Source organism: Sarcophilus harrisii, chromosome 2 (assembly GCF_902635505.1).
Source record: "Sarcophilus harrisii chromosome 2, mSarHar1.11, whole genome shotgun sequence".
NCBI classification, from domain to species: Eukaryota; Metazoa; Chordata; class Mammalia; order Dasyuromorphia; family Dasyuridae; genus Sarcophilus; species Sarcophilus harrisii.
Window position 1 is genome coordinate 246,737,671 of NC_045427.1, and position 19,165 is coordinate 246,756,835.

General features: G+C 44.1%; 1 protein-coding gene across 18 annotated transcripts in view; it reads right to left on the bottom strand.

Moving 5' to 3' along the window:
* Positions 1–19,165, bottom strand: part of CACNA1B (calcium voltage-gated channel subunit alpha1 B) — a 249,141-nt gene that overhangs the window by 45,999 nt on the left and 183,977 nt on the right. For 10 of the 18 annotated variants that reach the window (XM_031951861.1, XM_031951858.1, XM_031951855.1 and 7 more), the window contains 4 exons: positions 17,183–17,266; positions 11,512–11,517; positions 3,824–3,940; positions 54–119 (listed from right to left, as the gene is read on the bottom strand). In XM_031951861.1, coding sequence (XP_031807721.1) covers positions 54–119; positions 3,824–3,940; positions 11,512–11,517; positions 17,183–17,266 — 273 coding nt within the window. The remainder of the gene's footprint in view (positions 1–53; positions 120–3,823; positions 3,941–11,511; positions 11,518–17,182; positions 17,267–19,165) is intronic. The other 8 variants (XM_031951863.1, XM_031951860.1, XM_031951867.1 and 5 more) reach the window with 1 other exon arrangement.

A 19,165-nucleotide genomic window follows, 5' to 3' on the forward strand; every position in this document is an offset into this window, starting at 1 on the left:
TCCCAATGTTTCCGGCTGTCCTCCCGGGCGGGGCTGGCTGTGGGGGCACTCACCTGCATGCCAATGATGGCGTAGATGAAGAAGAGCATGGCGATGAGTAAGCAGACATACGGCAGAGCCTGTGAAACGAGACACCAAAGGAGAAGCTGGTTGACAGGGCAAGGGCTGCGCTGGGAGGTCTGGGGGCCCAGATTCTTGGGAAGACTCGGGCTTCCTTGAGTTCGAAGGATACACGTCCGGCGCAGAGACCAGGGGCTTCTTCTTGGGCCCCCACAGCCCAGAGCTTCCTGGGGCCGATGGCACGGTATGGGCAGGGCACAGAGACTCTGCTCAGCCCGCGTCTCTGAGGAAGCCCAGCATTCTGTGGCCCTTCAGTTACTGCTGCCCACGGGCCAATGCTTGGCCAAAAGGACCTGGTGGCGGCTCCCAAGGACCCTCGTCTCCGGGCAGAAGAGCACGGCCACCTCCCCTCCCTCTCTGAGAGCCTCTAGTTTTCTTCTGGCCCTGTTCCAATGCTACCTACCACAAAACAACATCTGCTCGACTCACCTCAGTTGTGATGCTTTCCCCCAAAAAATTATTTTGTATTTTTGTCCTTACTTACCTATGATTATGCTGTATCCTCTTAGAGCAAAAACTGTCATGTCCCCAGCACCCGGCCCAATACCAGACACATACTGGGCTTCTAGTAAACACTGAAGGAATGTTTTCAGGAAACAAGGAGTAGGCAGACTCCAGTCCTAATTTTAAATAAGAGCCCAGAGTCCAGTGCCCTGTAAAACACCCCCTCCAATAAACTGGCTCTCATCTGTCACCTCTGTGTAATACATGCCTAGAACTTGGCTTTTCATTCCCCAAAAGAGTCTGGAACCATCTGCAAACCCGAATGACACATTGGATGCTCCCTCCAGCTAATTACTTTAAAAATCTAAAACAGGACCAGTTTTAACATGAACTCAAGAAATACTCCTATTTGTTCTTTTCTGTCTACAAAAATGCCCATTTACATTGTTGTCTGCTTTTTCTCTCTGTGATCTGTAGTCCCCTAATTCCATGGTGATTCTATTTTTAAAATAGAATTTTTATGCAAAATGATACTTTAAAAAGGTTCTTTAAACACCTAACTAAATGACTTTCACTGGTTTCCCACACACCCTCTTGTATATGCCCTTCAAAGAGCTCTGGAGGAAAAAAAAATAGGCTAAAAATGGATTTGGAGAGGGGCCAGGATGATAGAAGAGAAGGAGGAGGGGCTGAGAGATTCAGGAAATGTCTGTCCTGGACCCTCAGATTATGTTATCCCATAGGCACAGTGATTGTGAAAATTAAAGAGCTTTAGAAAAAAAAAAAGCCTTTAAAATGCATAATAATTCTTGCTGAATCTATCTATATATTTTACATGTATGTTTATCCAAATCCTTTCTTTGACAACATAATGTAAGCTTCTGGAGGGCAGGACTTTAATTTTGTTTTTGTTTTTGTATCTCTTACCCCTAGAATAAAGCCTGGAACCTGGGTGCATAATAGTGGATTATTTATTGAAATACATATATCTATCTCTATTTAGGTAGAGAAAAGAGGGAGAGAAAAGGAACTACAGTCCTTTTTCTGAAGTCATCCTGGAAGGGCTCTACCTAGAGAAATTTGGTTTTGCAAAACCAAATCAATAATAATAAAAACCTATGTTTATGTGGTGTTTTAAGGCATAGAGAACACTTTACATACACTATCTCTGGGTTATAAGGGAACTTAACAAAGAGGCTTAGTAAGGATAGGGGAGGTGCTTTGGGAAAGGCCAGAAAAGAGGAAGAGACCATTTATAAGTGGTCCACCACTGGATGGACCTGGGATGCCTGAAGGTCAATTGGTACCAGGGTTACAAACACAGAGATCCAGCTGCTTGTCCTGGGGAGGCCGGACTAACTCTGCAGAAGGTAGATAGCTCTACAGGGTAACATGGAGACTGAAACAGAGGAAACAGTAACAGGGGAAAAAACTGAAGACATTTAAAGAAATTAAAATGTTTTCAGAGGGGGGAAGCAGCTTGCCTTCTAGTCCTGTTTTTCTCCCTTGTATGATCATCCCCGCCCTGACCCAGCATTTGTGCTTAGCAGGTGCCTGACAAATGTTTACATGAGACGATACTGTATCCGTCAGGAGCGTGTAACATCTCAGCATGTCTGTGTTTGCCTGTAACGCTCAGGATCGGGTCCCAGCAGGAAGCCAGGGCACCATCCCGGCGCTGACATTTCACTGACCAGCCTGGAGAAAGCTTTGAAATCAGCATGTGTTGCCTGTTGCCAGAAAGAGCTTGAGCTCCTGGGTAGAAGCAGGAGGTGAGAGAGAAGAAAAACCAAGCCCAGAGAGAATAATAATAATAATAATAAAAGCAGAGCAGAGAAAAGGGAAAGGAGGAAAGGGGAAAGGAGTCCATGTCTGGATCATACCTCACAATTTGCAAGGCAGCCATCAGGGACAATGACTTAGGTCATTAATCTGTCCTGGGAGTATAACCCAGCTTTTGATTTCTCACAGCTTTTTCCCCACATGTATTGTTATCTCAATGCCATTCCTCAGATGAGAACATGGAGTCAGTGTGGCAGAGTGGATAGGCCATTTGACTGTATTCAAATTTCAACCATGCTAATTTCTTCCTGTATGATGTTGCACAAGTCGCTGGATTAGTTAGTTCCTTAGAAGATCTCCTGAGCTATGAAGTGACTTGGTCAATAAGGGACCAACAAGGGAACCAGGTCTTTTGGATGCTGCAGTCTGAATGATCCCATTTGAGTGATCTGGAAGCTGAGGCTGAGTCAAATGAAGCGGTTTTCCCAAGGCTACAAAGTGAATGGGGACAAAGCTAGGGGGTGTATCTATCGAAGCCAGCTCAAGAGAGTACTCCAGTTAGTTGTTAAATTTGCAATGTTCAGAACATTTATACTTCAGAAATCAATCAATGCTGTGAACCAGGACTTGATTTCTTTGTTTTGTTGATTATCTAGATTTAAGAAGTGATGGAGAAAATTTTAATAACAGATTAAATTTACACAGGTGTCTCCTGTGTACATTTGTGGTGGGGGAGGAAAGCTGGTTGTTAAATATTTGCTAACAGACTCCTAATTAGAACCCAGATTTCTTGATCCTTATACCGCATTGGTACAGCCTCTTAGTGCCTCAATCCAAGGTTACAGAAATTGTGTGATAAAGTCTATGTCTCTCCCAGGAAATGGGACTTTCCCACATTCTCATGTGTGAGAAAAGAGAAAGAAAAGGGGGGGAGGGGAGGGTGATTTAAGAGAGACAAAGAGCTTAACTTCAGCCACAGGCCAGATATATGACAAGATAGTCCCAGTGAGTGAGGCCGTTGATGCTTGCATATAACCAGTGATTTGGAAGGGCAGATACCAAGCAGAACAAGTTGCTGCTGCTTGCTCCCTCCCTCCCCTGGAGGGGGAAAGGACCCCTTTGTGGTCCAGTCCTGCTAGATCCAGGAGCAAGGACTAGACCCACTTCGAATCAAGTAGAATAATCCCTGCTTTCTTCTTCCTCTCTAAAGATAAAGATAAAGATAATGATAGCCTGCATTTGTATAACACTTTAAGGGATTCAAAGCTCTCTGCATACATTATACCTCTTGAGGTAGAGGTCTTATTATCATCATCTTACAGATAAAGAAAATAAGGCATGGACTGGTTAAAGGACTTACCCACAGTCATACAACCAGTTTGAGTGGCAGTGGTGGATTTTGTTCCTGGCTCCAAACCCAGCTCTCTTTCTACTTCATCACACTGCCTCTTCATTGGCTGGCCCCGCCGTCACTCACCTTGAAGGACTGAACAAAGGTCCACAGGAGAATTCGGATAGTATATCCCTGGCGAAGCAGTTTAATGAGTCGGGCTGCCCGAAAGAGCCGCAAGAAGCTGAGATTGATGAAGTTGTTCTGCAAAGAGGAAAGAGCTTTCTCTGACCTTCAGAAACTTACTCCCATAAGTACAGCCCAGCTATGTCCCAGACACCCCCACCCGTGCCCCCTGCCACCCCAAAGAAAAAGGGTTAAAAAAAAAAGAGGTTAAAAATAAAATAAAAAATTACCGCTTCACGATCTAAGCAGCAATCGGCCACCAGAAAACCTTCCAAAAGAAAAACTCGTCATTGCAAATCATCTCACATGCAGCAAATCAGAGAAAACCCCATTCCACTCCAGGGCCCTCCCTTCACCAGGGCAGGAGAGAATGATCAGTCCTGGACACACCATCCTGGGCCTGGGCAGGCTCATTGGCTCGCCTTGGAGGGCAGGGTGGGGCCCTAGAGGGAGGGGGTCTCCTGCAGCCTTGCGTCAATGATCGGGATTGGGGTCCCCTGCGGTGCTTAGCCAAGAAGGGTCCCAGCTGCCAGGCAGGGCTGCCCCCTTGTCAAAGCAGAGCTCCACAGGAGGGGCCAATCCCCGATGTGCATCTGGCCAGCCTCGACAGAGGGTGCCCCGGAGGAGCACTTGTCCCTCCCTTACCCGAGGGGCCGAGCAGGGAACCTCCGATTGAGAAGCAGGGCATTTTACCCAGTGGACACCGGGCATGTTCCTCAGCCGGGACCACTCAAGGTGCCCATCGCCTTCTTAAGAGTTCAGAGTTATCCCCCTTGAGGTACGGCAAAGGCTCTTGACCTGGAAGTTTGGTGGCTTTTCAAGGAGGGCAGAATACATGTAGCTCACCTTTCCAAAACAGAAACAGACATGAACATGTTTCTCTGCTCTACAGGTGGCTGGAGTGGAAAAGGCTCCCGTCCCTCACCCAGGAACTCGAGCTCCCCGTGATCAGTGAATCACAGCAGTAGGGGCGGAAGGATATCAGGAAACCCCTGTCGAGTCGGGGCTCCCCACACAGGAGCTGTCAGGTCCGAGCGCTTTCCTCAAGCCTCCTCGGACCACAGGGTATCCCTTGGGTGAACTTCACCCAAACTTTCCCCAAACTGGAAAGCACCGTGTGCCAAGTTCCTGGGATGGCCCTTTAAGCCTTAGTGCAGGAGAAACCGGTGGGTGTTGTGTCCGGCTAGTGCCGACCCTGCCTTACAGGTCCATGCACATACCAGTCTGTGTGGTGCTTTGGTTCAAAAATATACAAAGATATATATGCAAAAGCAGCTCAGACTCACACAGCTATTGTATGTCAGACTCAGTCATCAAATAAAGAGGAAAGAGATAAACACAAAGGTGTTGAATGAAACAGCAACAGAGGGGCCGAGCTCCCTGGCGGCCACAGAAGCGGGCAGTGCAGTGGGAAGCAGATGCCAGGGGAGGGTAGACTCTCCTGGGCTCTCCCTGCAGGCAGAACCCAGGCTGCTGCAGTCCTCCCTCCTCACAAAGCAACCTGAGGCCCCAGGGCACCGGAAAAAGCCCTGAGGAGCCTTCCCTGGGGACTCCACCCCCAAGACTGAACCCCAGCCTTTCCAGGTTATTTCTCCTGCTTCTGCTAATCCCTTTTCTTTGAAGAATCACTAAACTCCAGAAATTGGGTATCTTTCCTCATTTCCTTTCAAGGCTATTGGTAAAGTATTTGCTGCCTTATTGACAACTGGCTCTCTGGGAACTCTGGAGAAGGAGATAAGAATTTAAGGCCCAGGACTAGCTGTGTCATCTGGGGCAAGTCCGTTAAGCTTGCTGAATCTTCTCGCTATCTGCAAGAGGAAAAGAGTAGTAGCCAATGTAGATTGCCTGTCTTGCAGCATTATTGAGAGGCTCAAATGAGAAAATGTATGTAAGGCACCTTTAAGCACCATATAATTATGTCATTATTATCATCCATATTGTCGGGCATTAAAACAAAAGAGTACAAACTCCTGGTCAGAGAGATGGGGAGGGGAGCCTCCAGGCAGAATGAATCATGGGATCACATGGTCAGTTCTAGAAGGTCAATTAGTCTGTCCCCCACATTTCACAGGTGAAGAAACTGAGATGCCATGGGTAAGAGTGACATAATTTGTTCAAGGTCACACCTGGGATAGAACTCAGGTCCTCATACTATAAAATCCACTGTTCTTTCTATAGCTTCATACTGATACAAAGGGATGGGCCAAACCCTTGTTGACTGATTAATAAATGCTTGTTGGTTGATTGGTTTCCAGAATAGTATTTGGGAAGGGTTTCTTTGTGCTAAAATATAGGTGGGGATTTGGGGACACAAATTCTTCTATGGAAATGCTGTTAGGAAAGGGGATTATTTCCTAGAAAGGGGAGGGAACAAGTTCCTTCCTGAACCTTAGGCTGAAGGTATATGTCTATTTATAGGGGTCCAAAAACCAGAGAGGAGAGAACAGAAAAGCTTTCTGACATTCTCCTCCTCATTTCTGTCAGACACCAGACTTCATTATCTTATAAAGAACTGGATAGTCTGACAGACTTCCTCATTCTGCATGCATTCACTAATTCTAGGTTACATTAATACCTAGGAATAAAATGATTTTGCATTGGAGACCCCCTGGGGTCTCCCTAGTTCTCTCCTGGAAGTTTACACCTTCCCTCAATACTGCTGGGAAGGGTCTTAGAAGACGGAGGGTACCCAGCATGGAAAGAGGCTGCAGCGTGTTCCCTGTTTCAGGGTTTTGTACTGACACACCAGTGCGGCCTGTCTAGCATCTCATCATCCTAGCAAATTTGGAAGCAGCCACAAGACTGGCCCCAAATTAACCATTCCTCAGGGATCAGTCCTCCAGGAAAGTATCTTCTATGGGAGAAGGAAAGGGAAAGAGTTAGGGAGAAGACAGGGTGAAAACTTATCCTAATGAGTGAGATTTTCCCTGAGTTTAACCTCCTCAAACTTCTGCCACTTAGCCTAGATTTTACTCCTCTTCCCCTAGGCCAAATCTTATACCTGAGTTCCCAGGGGGACCTAGAAGAACAAGGTCCCCCGAGGCAGCCCAGGAGAGTCTAACTGGAGAGAAGAGAGGGAGTTAGGGAGGGAGCTGCCCCAAGGGCCTGGGGCTGGGGAGGAAAGCACTGCCTACGCACCCACTGCTGGGTGCTGGGGCATCTCCCTCCAATCCACAGTAGTTCTAGCAGTTTTCCCAACTGCATGCATGCAGGATGACAGGGAAACACCAGGGCAGTATTCCACAGGTCCCCTTGCTGCCCACTGAGTCACTTCTGGCTTGGATTAGCTCCTTTAGAGAGTGCTCTCCATCTACCTGATTGTTCTGTTGCACAAGACTATCTCCATGCAGCAGCTACAAGCCTCAGTGGGGCGTCCTTTCCTTGGCTTTGGGATGCAGATGGTTTTCCACCTGGACCAGGGTCAAGTGAAGCAGGCCCATGACTGATGCATTATGGTGCAAACCCAGGGAGACATGGGAACCCTGAGCCCCATGGGCAGGAGGCTGCCTGCTACTGGTATCTACAGTCTTCATTGCTGGAAAAGGAAGCAACAATAGTGGCCCATCGAGGCTAGATCAGGGGGCTGGGTGGGCTCTCCTTTTGTCAGGACACTCGTATTTTGCAGAATCATCAGGGAAGATGCTGAAGAGAAAATTAGGGACTTGGCTTCCAGCTCCAGAGTAGAAACCTCCAGGTACCCAAAGTTACCTTGAGCTGACTTGTATGTATCTTATATATTCTTCTACACAGAAATGGTGTCTCCTCCATTGTCCTCCTTGAGGACTCAGAACTTAGCTTAGCACTTAATTTACCCAGGACTTAGCTCAGTTGCCCAGCACACACACAATTACACTTCTGCTTAGCAGATCCTTATTGACTGGAGAATAAATTCTTATTGGTTGACTGATTTCCAGAAGAGTATTTGGGGAAGGGTTTCTTCATATTAAGATCTGGATTTGGGCATTGGGAGATCCAAACTCTTCTATGGAAATGTTGTTAAAGGGGGAGGGAACATGTCCTTCCTGAATCCATGGTTCTAAAGCTGAACCCCTAGAAATGTCAACACACTGCTTCATCATAATCACCAAAATGGATCCTAGTAGTGTTGAGGCACTAGCATCCAACCAAAGGTATAAATCTGATGAAGATTCTTCAGTCAGTTATAATTGCATCTGCTGCATTTCAGTCTTCTGTACATGGCTCCTCTAAATCTTCTCCCCAGTGTCCGGCTTTCTACTCCTTCCTTTCTACTCCTATGATTCAGGCTATTATCACCTCACTCTGGACTATTATAAAATATGGCTGCCAGAAGAAGCTTCTTAAATTATCAAAGTCCTGCCCAAGTCACTTCCTCTTCATTAACTCTCAATGGCTCCCCTTATCTAGGGACTAAAATAGCCCCTGCTTGACCCCAAACCAATGGGGCACCAATCATTGTTTCCATTTTCATTTCTGACTGTCCTTAAATGAACCCTGCACTCCCCAGAGACCAGCTTGCTCTTTATCTCTGAGATTTCCAGCCTCTTTGTTCTTGCCCCTCACCCTAGTCCAGCATGAGATTCCCTTCTTTCTTCTTCTCCAAACCCTCCTCATCACCAAACACCTTGAGGTCTAATTCAAGCTTCAGGTCTTCCATGAAGCCTTTCCTGATCATCCTGACCAAAGGCAATTCCTTTTTTCTCTGTACTCTTCTCACAGCTCCAGGCTTGTATCACTCATGATCTATTAAACATCGTCCACGTTGTGCTGAGTGACTGCTTCATGCTACGCCCTGTCTGCCCGGTTAAGTGAAGCCCCAAGATGCCAGGACTCTTGCCCCCTCTTTCCCATGGCACAGTTGAACATGCGGGCTTACACGCAGGAGGCACCAAAGCGGGCAGTCGCCCAGGTGTGAAGCCTCAGGATCAGCTTACCCCAATGTGATGGGTGCTGCTAAGCTCCTTGGTTCCAAAGGCAAAACTCAAACAATACCTGTGCCTCAAAGAGCTCACACTCCTTCAGGAAGGTTAATGTGTGATAACAGTCACAGGTAAACGGTAAGTATGAAGGGATGGCGGTGCAGGAGGCATTACTAACAGAGAAGGAAACAGGAAAGGTTTCTTGTAATGCTTTAATTGAGTTTTGAAGGTGAATTGGGCTTCAGAGAATCATCTCTACTCCTTTTCTTCCTTGCCATGTGCCAAATTCTGTCAAATCTACCATTATGACACCCCTTGCTTTTATTTTCCTTTCACTCCTGGCACATCCCCCATTGAGGTCCTTATTACCCCTCACCTGTGTTACTGCAAAAGTCTCCTAAATAGTTTCTTAGCCTTCAGTCTCTTGCCTTTCCAACCATCTTTCACAAAGTGACTAAAAGAACCTTCCTAAGGCACAAGACTGTTGATATCACTGCTCCACAACCTTCAGTTTCTCCCTGCTGCCTCTGACATTTAAGGCTCCCACCTACCTTTTGGGGCTTTTTTCCCCATAGTTCCCCTTCACATACCTTATGTTCCAACCAAACTGGATTACTTCTTATGCTATTTCCCACCTTTACACTCCCTCGCTCATTTTCTCTGAACTTCTTTCTTCTCTCCTCAGAGAATAAATGTACCTTGTGAGTAGGAATTGTGTCTTTTCTTTTTATCCTGGGTTTCCTGGTAAGAGTTAGCATTTGTGTAGCAGACAAAACAGGCCAAGGTTCAAGGTCTACTTCTTACCAAACCCTGGCTGTGTGACTGGGCAACCTCTCTGTGCCCTAAACAACTCTCCAAGGGTTATCTAAGTTACAGAGAAGGGGCTGACCTGCACTGACAGAGAAGTTTGTCACTTGGAAGTTCCATAGACTGGTAAAATCACAGGTCTAGATTCCTAGGTCTAGATTCCTAACTGGTCTTCCCAGTGCCAAGCAGTGATTAATTCATAGTAGTCACTTAATAAATTGTTCATTGATTCTCACTGAATTATCCATCTGTTTCCCCCATAGCATATCAAGCATAGGGCCCTGTATGGTGAATATTCATTAAAAATATATGAACTAATTTTGTCATTTGAAAATTTATTACCATGAGTCCCAGGAGGATATATTTTTGACTTCAGGATCCTGCCTAACATGGCATAAAGGTATCTTCTTTTAAAACTATAGTTATTTCTCCATTTTGGCAGTCCTCTACTCTTTGCTTTTATCCCCACATATAATAAATATACACACAAGCATGCATGCACACATGTGTGCAAGATGTTCAAACACAGGACATAGTAATCCTAAACTCCAATGCCTCCAAGCCCAGACCATCCAGCCAGGGTCAAAGTCATCATTCTCGGTAATGTGCCTTTGGTTCTTGGAATAATTTACCCAGAGCCTTGTCTACGATGCTACTCTTAGTCCAAGCATCTGAAACTGCCACAGAGTCTCAGACTCACGAATGAGTTCGGCCCAACTTTGTGTTTCGAGAGGGACTCTTAGGGGTTTTTTGTTGCCTTGCCTTGCCTTGTTTTCTCAGCAACAACCCAGAATGAGGGGGGAGGAAGCATATAGATTGTGTAGGGTCCAAAACTGGCTTTTGGGGGATGAAAAGTGACCGAGCAGAAAATGTGTTCCTTGGAGCAGAGATCACTTGAGCAGAGTCCTGAAAAAATCAAGTGCCACAGTTGCTGTTTTTTCTTCCAGTTTCGTCTTTCTTGTTCTTTGTACGTTGAAATGTCTGTATTTGTTGATAACTGTTAAATTCACATCTATCAGAAGATCAAGGGAGGGCGGGGAAGGAACACGAGAGGTACAGAAGCTGGGGAATTGGCTTTGGATCTCCTCCTCTGCACGGTAACTCTAGGAGACTACTGTGGTATCGCCAGTCCAGATCACACCTCAGGTAGCTGCTGAGTCCCCACAACTAATGTAGGACAGTGAAGGAGAAACAGTACTAATGCTGTCCATCACACACATCTGAATCAACAACAGCCACACTTGCTTCTGGTTTCTGTGCTCAGAGAAGTCTCTGCTGATATTCTGGCACACTGGCTATTTCCACCCATGCTTCCAAGAAGCTTCAGTTCATCCTATTCTCCCTTTTCTGGAGTTGTATTTTCTGTTTCTGGCTAAATGGAGGTGAAAATTTCTGTGGCCAGGCCAGAAAGAGAGACTAGAACACAGTCTAAGGAGGTGACAGCAATTGTGCAACAGAAACACCCAGGGCAGAAGCAGCCTGCCCTCCTGGCTAGGCCATGTACAACAAACAGCCAGGAGAACGAGGACTGAGCAAGCCGGTACAGAGCCAGCCTTCCCCAATGGAGAAGGTCTTTCCCAGGAGCTTAGCCCTTTCCAGCTCCAGGGCCAGCTAAATCCTGCCCACCCCCTACCTGAGAGACTAGACCAAAATAATGCCTGTGGCTGTTTCCCGGCATCCTTTGAAAAGACACAGCTGCTGCCGAGAGCCCCGAGCCTGCCCGGAGCCTCTGCCGGTTGTTAAGGCCCAACAAGCCAGAGAGAGAGAGAGAAGGCAGAAGAAAGCCAGCTGGGTCCAGGACAACAGCGCAAGACACACACATACTGAGCCTCGCCGGTGCAAGGGAATGCTGCAGTTAAAGAACCAAAGGGGAGGAAAGTAAACAGAAAGACGATCAAATCAAAGCAGAAAATTGTAAGAACTGTTAAAATTCATGAAACCAACCGTTTCCTATATGTGATGTTTTCATGGATGGACATTGGCAAGATTATTTACAAAGTGGGGTATTTTTGAGCAGCAGGCGCACAACATACAGACGGAGACATGGGTTTTCGCATTGTATGTTGATTGGATGGCGTGATTCAGCAGGTAGGTTAAGGGAAATAAGGAACAAAACAGAAAACAATAGAGAAAATGAGTCATCAAGACAAGTAAAAAACTCAAACTCTGAAAACTTCACTGGAAGATTATATGATTGAGGGTCATTATTCACATTCTCAAAATGCATCACATCAAAACCTGTCTTTAGAAATCTTAAAGTTCAAGAGGTAGGTGGGAATTTTTGCATTTCTGATTGTAATGCAAATCTGAAGGCATTTTGTGGACACCAAATGTTTTTCTTTCCAGGCAAAGAAATTTTGACAGAATTTGATGGATCTTAACTTGGAGATGCTTCTTTTGAATGCCCTCTGACCCTAAGAACCACACACACATACACACAAAACACACACAAAACACACACACACACAAACACAAACACATACACACACCCTCATACACTCTTCTTTCCCAGGGGCAGGTCCAACTGGATCTCATTGGCTTGAGTTACACATTTGGGTAAAGAAAATGACATGAAAGGTTTTGTCCCAGAAAGAAAACTACTTCCATAAAGGACGTGAAGTTTGACAGACATCTGAGCCAAGAGAAAACACTGTGAATCTGATCTTTACTTGGTAAGGCAGAAAGGCTACAAAGGGGTTTAGGTTGGAACTCCTCAGGAACTAAAGGTAATGCACAGGACTGTACTGGAGTCCAGAGCTTCCACGGCTCAGGTTGCCCAGCTTAATTCCCTCTTGGGGTACCCAGCCTAGGATCCACAGCCAATGTAACTGGCCATCTGCTTTCCACAGGAGGTCTGGCAGGCGGCTAGGGCCACAGCTCTACCAAAAACGGAAGTTATTCTAATTTTGAGCAAGACAGGCAACGAATAGCACGAGGACACTACAGTCTTGGAAACCAAACAGAGGCCTGGAGAAGGAGGCCCACCTCATTTGGAAGCTCATTCATCCCTCTGCTGACCAAATCACTTCCAGTAAGGACATATGGAAGTGGGGTTGTACCTGCTTAATAGTTTTGAGCAATGATGCTCCTGAAGGTTTGGACCAAATTATTTTCCTACCTGCTCTGTGGGCTTTATACTAGGTTAGGACATAGAATGTTCAGAATTGGGGTGGAATGGGCAGGGTGGATATTTGGTTTTGCGCACTAAGAAGCATCAACCTCTTGGAAAAGAACAGAGAGGACCATGGCTATCTCTGTACAGGGTGGAGGGGGAAAGCCAAAAGTTAGTCCTGTGAACTGCTTGTAGTTTGTACTCTTCACCAGGATTTTATGCTTTCTCTCCTGCAGTCCCCCTTCTTCCACCCCACCCTCATCATCCTAAGATCCCCTTAGGCAGGCACTAGTCACTGTTTTCTGTTCAACAAGGAAAGGAAATAAATGCAGAACCACTTGAGCCTGCAAGCAATGGAGATGGCTGCATTTTAGCCAAATAAACATGATTTCCAAGGAGGGAGCCACTCTGTCCATGTGAGTAATCTCCAAGCTCTTAGAAGAAAAGGTTTTGCACCATAATGACTGTAGAAGGAATCAGGAACCCACCACGCCCAGTTCCCTTGAAAGATCCCCAACAAGGATCATGAAGATACTACCTTCATGTCTCTATGGCACCCTAACTTGGTGAAACTGATCAGTGTTGATAGCCACTTTTGATAACTTAACCAAACTAGCCCATCTGTTCCTTAAAAAAGAGGGGATTTGTTTGTTTGTTTTAACCCTGGATTTCTTAGGTAAGTAAATTCAGTCCCACTTTATTTTTTCTTGTCTGAGAAATGGATTGTTTTGAAGATCATAGACTTAGAGCTGGAAGACTCCTTAGGGATTGTCCAGTCTAATAATATCATTTCAAAGATGAGGAAACTGAGGTCTGGGGGGAAAAAAGGTAAAGTGATTTTTGCAAGGATCAAGCAGATGTGTGTGTTTCTAGTCAGATAAAGGAGCTCATAAATTTCTCCACATGCAAAAAGACTGATTTTTCAGAGACTCTAAAGCAACAAAGTCTTCGATTCCTTACTTCTGTCAGAGGCTGAGGTGAAAGAGGGAGAAAGATAGGTAATCTTTCTCCATCCCATGGCTTAGCCGAGAGCAAGCCAAAAGACAAGTAGCAGGAAACTGGCAACCTTGTGTGGCCCTTGTCCTTGGATCATGGTCCCACCATGGAGAGGAAGGACTGTTCCACAGATATTAGGGATGACCATAAGGCTGAAGTGAATACACTAGAGGGATAGATAAAGAATCATCCTGAACATAGTCTTAACTATGTTCTTCCTGAAGGCTGAAGACTGTGCTAGATGACTTTTTCATGTATCTTGTAGCCCCAGAAGCCTCAGGATATGAAGAAATGTTTAAAGTTTTTTTACTGAATACGTCATGACTATGTGGGTAAAGCAAAGTGATTGTTATAGTTAAACAGCTCAGAAAAATATCTACTATTGAAATTTGAGGGTGAGAATTACTCAACAGTAGATCAACATTATACTTGGATTTATGAGAAATGGCAAAAGACTATAGGATTTCTCTCCAACAGCTGGAGAGGGATCTAAAGCACAAACTCCCTTGGCTTGGAAGCCCCTTCTCTCCTACTTAGATTTTGCTAAACCTGGATACATAGTAGATTAGTAAAAAGTATCATAAGATCTTTCCTTTCAATGACTATGACCAAGTTGAAAGAGTTTCCCAAGGAAGATCAGTATAGATTAGTCCTTGAATTGAAGTTGCCATCCTCACAGAGTAGGAGAGTTGGACCATGACAGATCTGGTTGAGTGTTCTGAAAAAAAGCAGTTCTGAGTATTCTGAGATAGTAACTAATGATGTGCATGGCAGGACAGTTGTTCATTCTTTATACATGACTTATTGAGAAAGAGTGGAAAGAAGACACTTTTGTTCCCTACTGCTTACTGTTGAGAAAAACAGAAGTCCAAAGATCCTTCTCTGCATTGTACATGTTGTTATTATTGAAAGGAAAAACAAGGAAGAAACAGGAAGAAAGAGAAGAATCCTGCCAAAGAAGCAGAAATGAAGAGATTTTTTTTGCCAATATAAGATTCAGGGTTGCAGCCTTTTCTTAAGAAATGTATGATATTACTTCAGCCAAAGTTATCATTAAGTCTGAAGTTGAAAGTGATGGATACTACAATTGCTGTCAGCAAACTAAGCTAAGCAGAGGAAAAGCTGGGAGGATAGAACACTAGGGAAGAAACTTAACAGACTTTTTTGTCCAGCTCAGATGCTGTGCCTAATGAGGTGTTAGTCCAACAAAACATGCATCAGCTCAGCAAATGGAAACATTTGCTCACATAGAAGCTATGGTCATCAAGAAACTTTTATGGACTGTTTCCAAGACAAAAAAAAAATATTGAAGACTACAATTCTAGAGTTGTGAGTTGTCTTTACCACATGAATTCTCTACATGTATGCCTCAGCATCCTAGGACTCAAAAATTGTGCCTACTCTCTCTCTCTCTCTCCCTCTCTCTTTATAAATTTATATATATCCAATATGCATTGGTGGAAGTGTGTGATTCAGATTTATGTATAAAATGTTATATAAATATTATATGTTTATACTGCATTTTTAATAAATATTTTAGATAATATTTCAAATGTTTTAGTGACTGGTTCATTGATGGGAAAATACATTGATAAAAACGTGTGACTACAGTATTAGCGGTAATGATCAGGAATGAGGGTAATCTATAGAGAGCCTAGAAATATTGAGGATAGCAACTGACCTCTTTGGAGAAGCCATCAATTTGCCAATTTGGAAAAAGGTTAAAGAAAAAAGGAGAGTACCCTTGAGAGAGGGCCAAGAAGAACATTTCTGGACAGATACTTAGATCTTCAGCACCGATGACTCCACAAGAAATTAAGACTGTGTACACACCATCAAAGTGAAATGCAGTAAAGTATCAATCCCATAAGAGTCCAAAATGCTCTGCTCTGGAGATAGAAGCTGTTTGGGAACCTTAATTCTCCAAATGGGAATTTTATCATGACATCTAATAAGACTTCAAATGTCTGAAGTGCTATCACAAAAAAGGAACGTTAGACTTGCTATGCTTTGGCCCCAGGTGACAGAACCAGAGGAAAGGGGCAGAAATGGTAAAGAAGCAAATAGGGCTTTGATGCTAGGAAAGACTTCCAAAACAATTAGAGCTGTCTTAAAAATGGGCTCAGCTACTACTTGGGGGCTAAGAGTGTCAGCCTTTCATTAGAAGTCTTAGAGAGGAAGATGGACGACCACTTGTAGGGCACATGTTAGGTTTGGGTTGGACTAAATGGCAGTTGAGGTACCTAGCAACTCTAAGATTCTCTGGGCACAGAGAGAAGGGAATCCTCTGCTTAAATCCTGCTTAAAATGTTCCTTCTACACCAGATCTGGGCTAAGCTCTTGGTCACTCTTCCCAAGACTCAAGAAGCGCAAGTGAAATTTCTGTCTTAGATCCTTCTCACCTCCAATCCAGCTCTTTTTCATAGTCCTTCCAGAGTGCCCCGAGGTTATTCCTATATTCAGACTCCAACAAAACCTTCTTTCAAGGACCAATCACACTAACTCATTCACACTATCGTGTAAAGGACTCAAAAAGTCACATATAGAAGTTTTTCCAGAAGTACTTACATTTTCATAGGGAGCAAAGACTTTAGTCAAAGTAATGAAGGATGCATTTAACATTCAGACATCAGGAAGCTTGGAGAGGAAACAGCTGGGGGTGGGAAGTTGGGGAAGATGAGAATTGTTTCAATGTCTGCTGCCACCTGCTGAGAGAGCCAGTCCAGGTGCAGGGAAACAGGTACTATCTTCCCACGGGTCTGGTATCTACAGTCTTCCTTTGTTTAGAATCAAAGCCCACTCAGATAGACCTTCAGAGGCCAAAGGACATAAGACTGAAAGAGCCACTGGTCCTTTCATAAGGCTAGAGATGGCTACTAATAGCTACTGAAGGCTCCTGAGCCAGCGTCTGAGTGATCCTTTGCTCAGTATTTGATCCATTGACCCAGACTTCCTCTTAGACTTCAGCTGTTGTTGGAAGGGGTCTTTTCCTTCCTTTTGGGAGGTACAAATGGCTGTCACTCTGGGATTCTGCCTCATCTATTCTCTTGCATCTCAGCTCCCCTTACACCTATGGGCAGTTCAGCTGAAAAGTCTTTGGCCCACTCCCAGTTCTCCATTGCACCACTCAGTTAACCCCTTGAAAATCTCAGTTAATCCCTTGAGTATGGGAATCTCTTCTGCTATGACTGATCACACACTGATCAAATTCACCAATCAGCCACTCAGCTCTTGAGTTCATTTTTTACCAGCTTACCTAAACCTCATTCAGGAGCCTGTTAAGCTAAGCTGAGAGTTAACTTCCCACTCCTGAACTCCTCTTAAAAGAAAACAACCCTAATCTTCCTGAAAAGGAAGAGCTCAGGTGGGTGCCAGTCCTCCCTAGAAGAGGAAGCTATTGCCAATCCTGGAGTGCCTCTGGGAGGGACAGAGGAATGAGGAGAACACATTTAGGAAGGGAATTTTTTTTTTCCTGACAAAGAGGAAGAGAAAAGAAATCATACTTACCGCAATCTCTGTTACTAAAATATCAGTAATACTTCCCAATACTGTTACAAAATCAAAAACATTCCAGGCATCTCTGAAATAATTCTAAGAGGAAAAAAAACAAAAAACAAAAAATATTGTCTGACTGATAGCGAAACTACAGAATTAAATGAAAAATGGAGGAAGTAACATCGGGATGGGAGTAGGAGTCAAGAAGCTGACAAACCTAAGAACTTTAGATGACCACAGTGAGTCACTCATTATTAAATTGTTAGCTAGGGGTACAAGCCAAAAACTGAATAGAATCCACATCTGGCTACTAACAAAGAAAGGCTTTTTAGTTGTTAATGGGGCATTCCCAAATTTTGAATAGAAGAGAGTAGCTAAAATTACCACGTGAACATTAGGAGCTACAGGAACACACATTTATGTGGCCAGAATCCCCTGATTAGAAATGCAAATGTGGATATATCCATAAACATGATCTCAACTGGCTGAACAAATTCATCTTGTTCAGTCATTTCAGTAATATCTGACTCTAGGGTTTTCTTGTCAAAGACACTGGAATGGTTTGTCATTTCTTTCTCCAATTCATTTTGCAGATGAGGAAAATGAGGCAAACAGAGCTAAGCGACTTGCTCAGGATCACCCAGCTAGTAAGTGTCTGAGGTCAAATTTGAACTCAGGGATTGAATCTTCCTGAACAGGTCCAGCACTCTGTCCATTGCCCCATTAGTTGGCCCAAGAGGAGGGTTTTAAGGGTTGCACTTACCCATTTAGGATGGGTATTGGGCATCTCCTCATTTGAGTTCTTCAAGGATCATCCCAAGCTCCTCCCCAAAACTTAAATTTCAATATGCTAGTAAAGCCGTGACTTCTTTTGGAATCCACCATATCCCAGCATTAGAATATCAACATTTTAAGGAGGAAATTCAAGCCTGGCCATAAGAATTAAGCTGCAATTACAGACAGGGCCCCCCAGGCCCCTAGAACTCCTCTTTTTGTCTTCACTCATCTTTGCCTCTTTTTCCTCCTTACTCATCTTTGCCTCTTTTTCCTCCATGTCAGAAGATTAATGAGTTTCCACCTAATCAAGGATCTCTCTGTTTCTGTCTCTGTTTCTCTCTCACTGTTAACATGTTAACATCTTAAGCTATTATTCTATATCTCACACTTTCTAGCTCTATTTATTCACCATGAATACCTCAAATATCACTACTCCTATACCTCTGTGAAGGCTATTTCATCCTCTGGAATGCCCTCCCTTCACATTTCTATCTTCAAATTTTTATCTTCCCTCAAAGCCTAGAGCAAGTACTTGCCACATCCTCCATAAAGCTTTCCTTAATTCCTCAATTAAAAGTGATGTCCTCTTCCCCAAAGTTCTTTTTTTCCTAGTAAATTTATTTTCTTTTAATATACATTACTTTATTAATCATGTTGGGAAAGAAAAATCAGAGCAAAAGGAAAAAACATGGGAGAGATTAAAAAAAAAAAAAGGCAGAAAAAAGAAGTGAACATAGCATGTGTTGATTTACATTCGGTCTCCTTAGTTGTTTTTCTGGATGCAGATGGCATTTTTTGTCCAAAGTCTTTTGGGATTGCTTTGGATTCCCCAAAATTTTTAGAGTGCTTTGCCTGGACCTTTCTTTATCTGGATCTTTGTCCTTATCACATGCTACTCTGCATTTTACTAAGTTTCACAAGAAAATAAAGTTAGAACTTGAGGAAGCTTAGAGCTCATCTAAATCAACCTCTTCTTCTTAAAGATAATGAAATAAAGGCCCAGAGAATTTGAATGATGTGGACAAAATTATATAAGTAGTAAGTGGTACGTAGCACTTGAACCCAGGGCTTCTGATGCCAAATCCCATTCTCTTCCTAGTTTACCAATTTGTAAATATGTAAGACTAGAAGTTCCTTAAGGACACAAGCTGTGTCATATTTCACCCCTTTATTCCCAGCACTGAGCACAGTACCTTTGTACCTAGCATGCACTTAAGA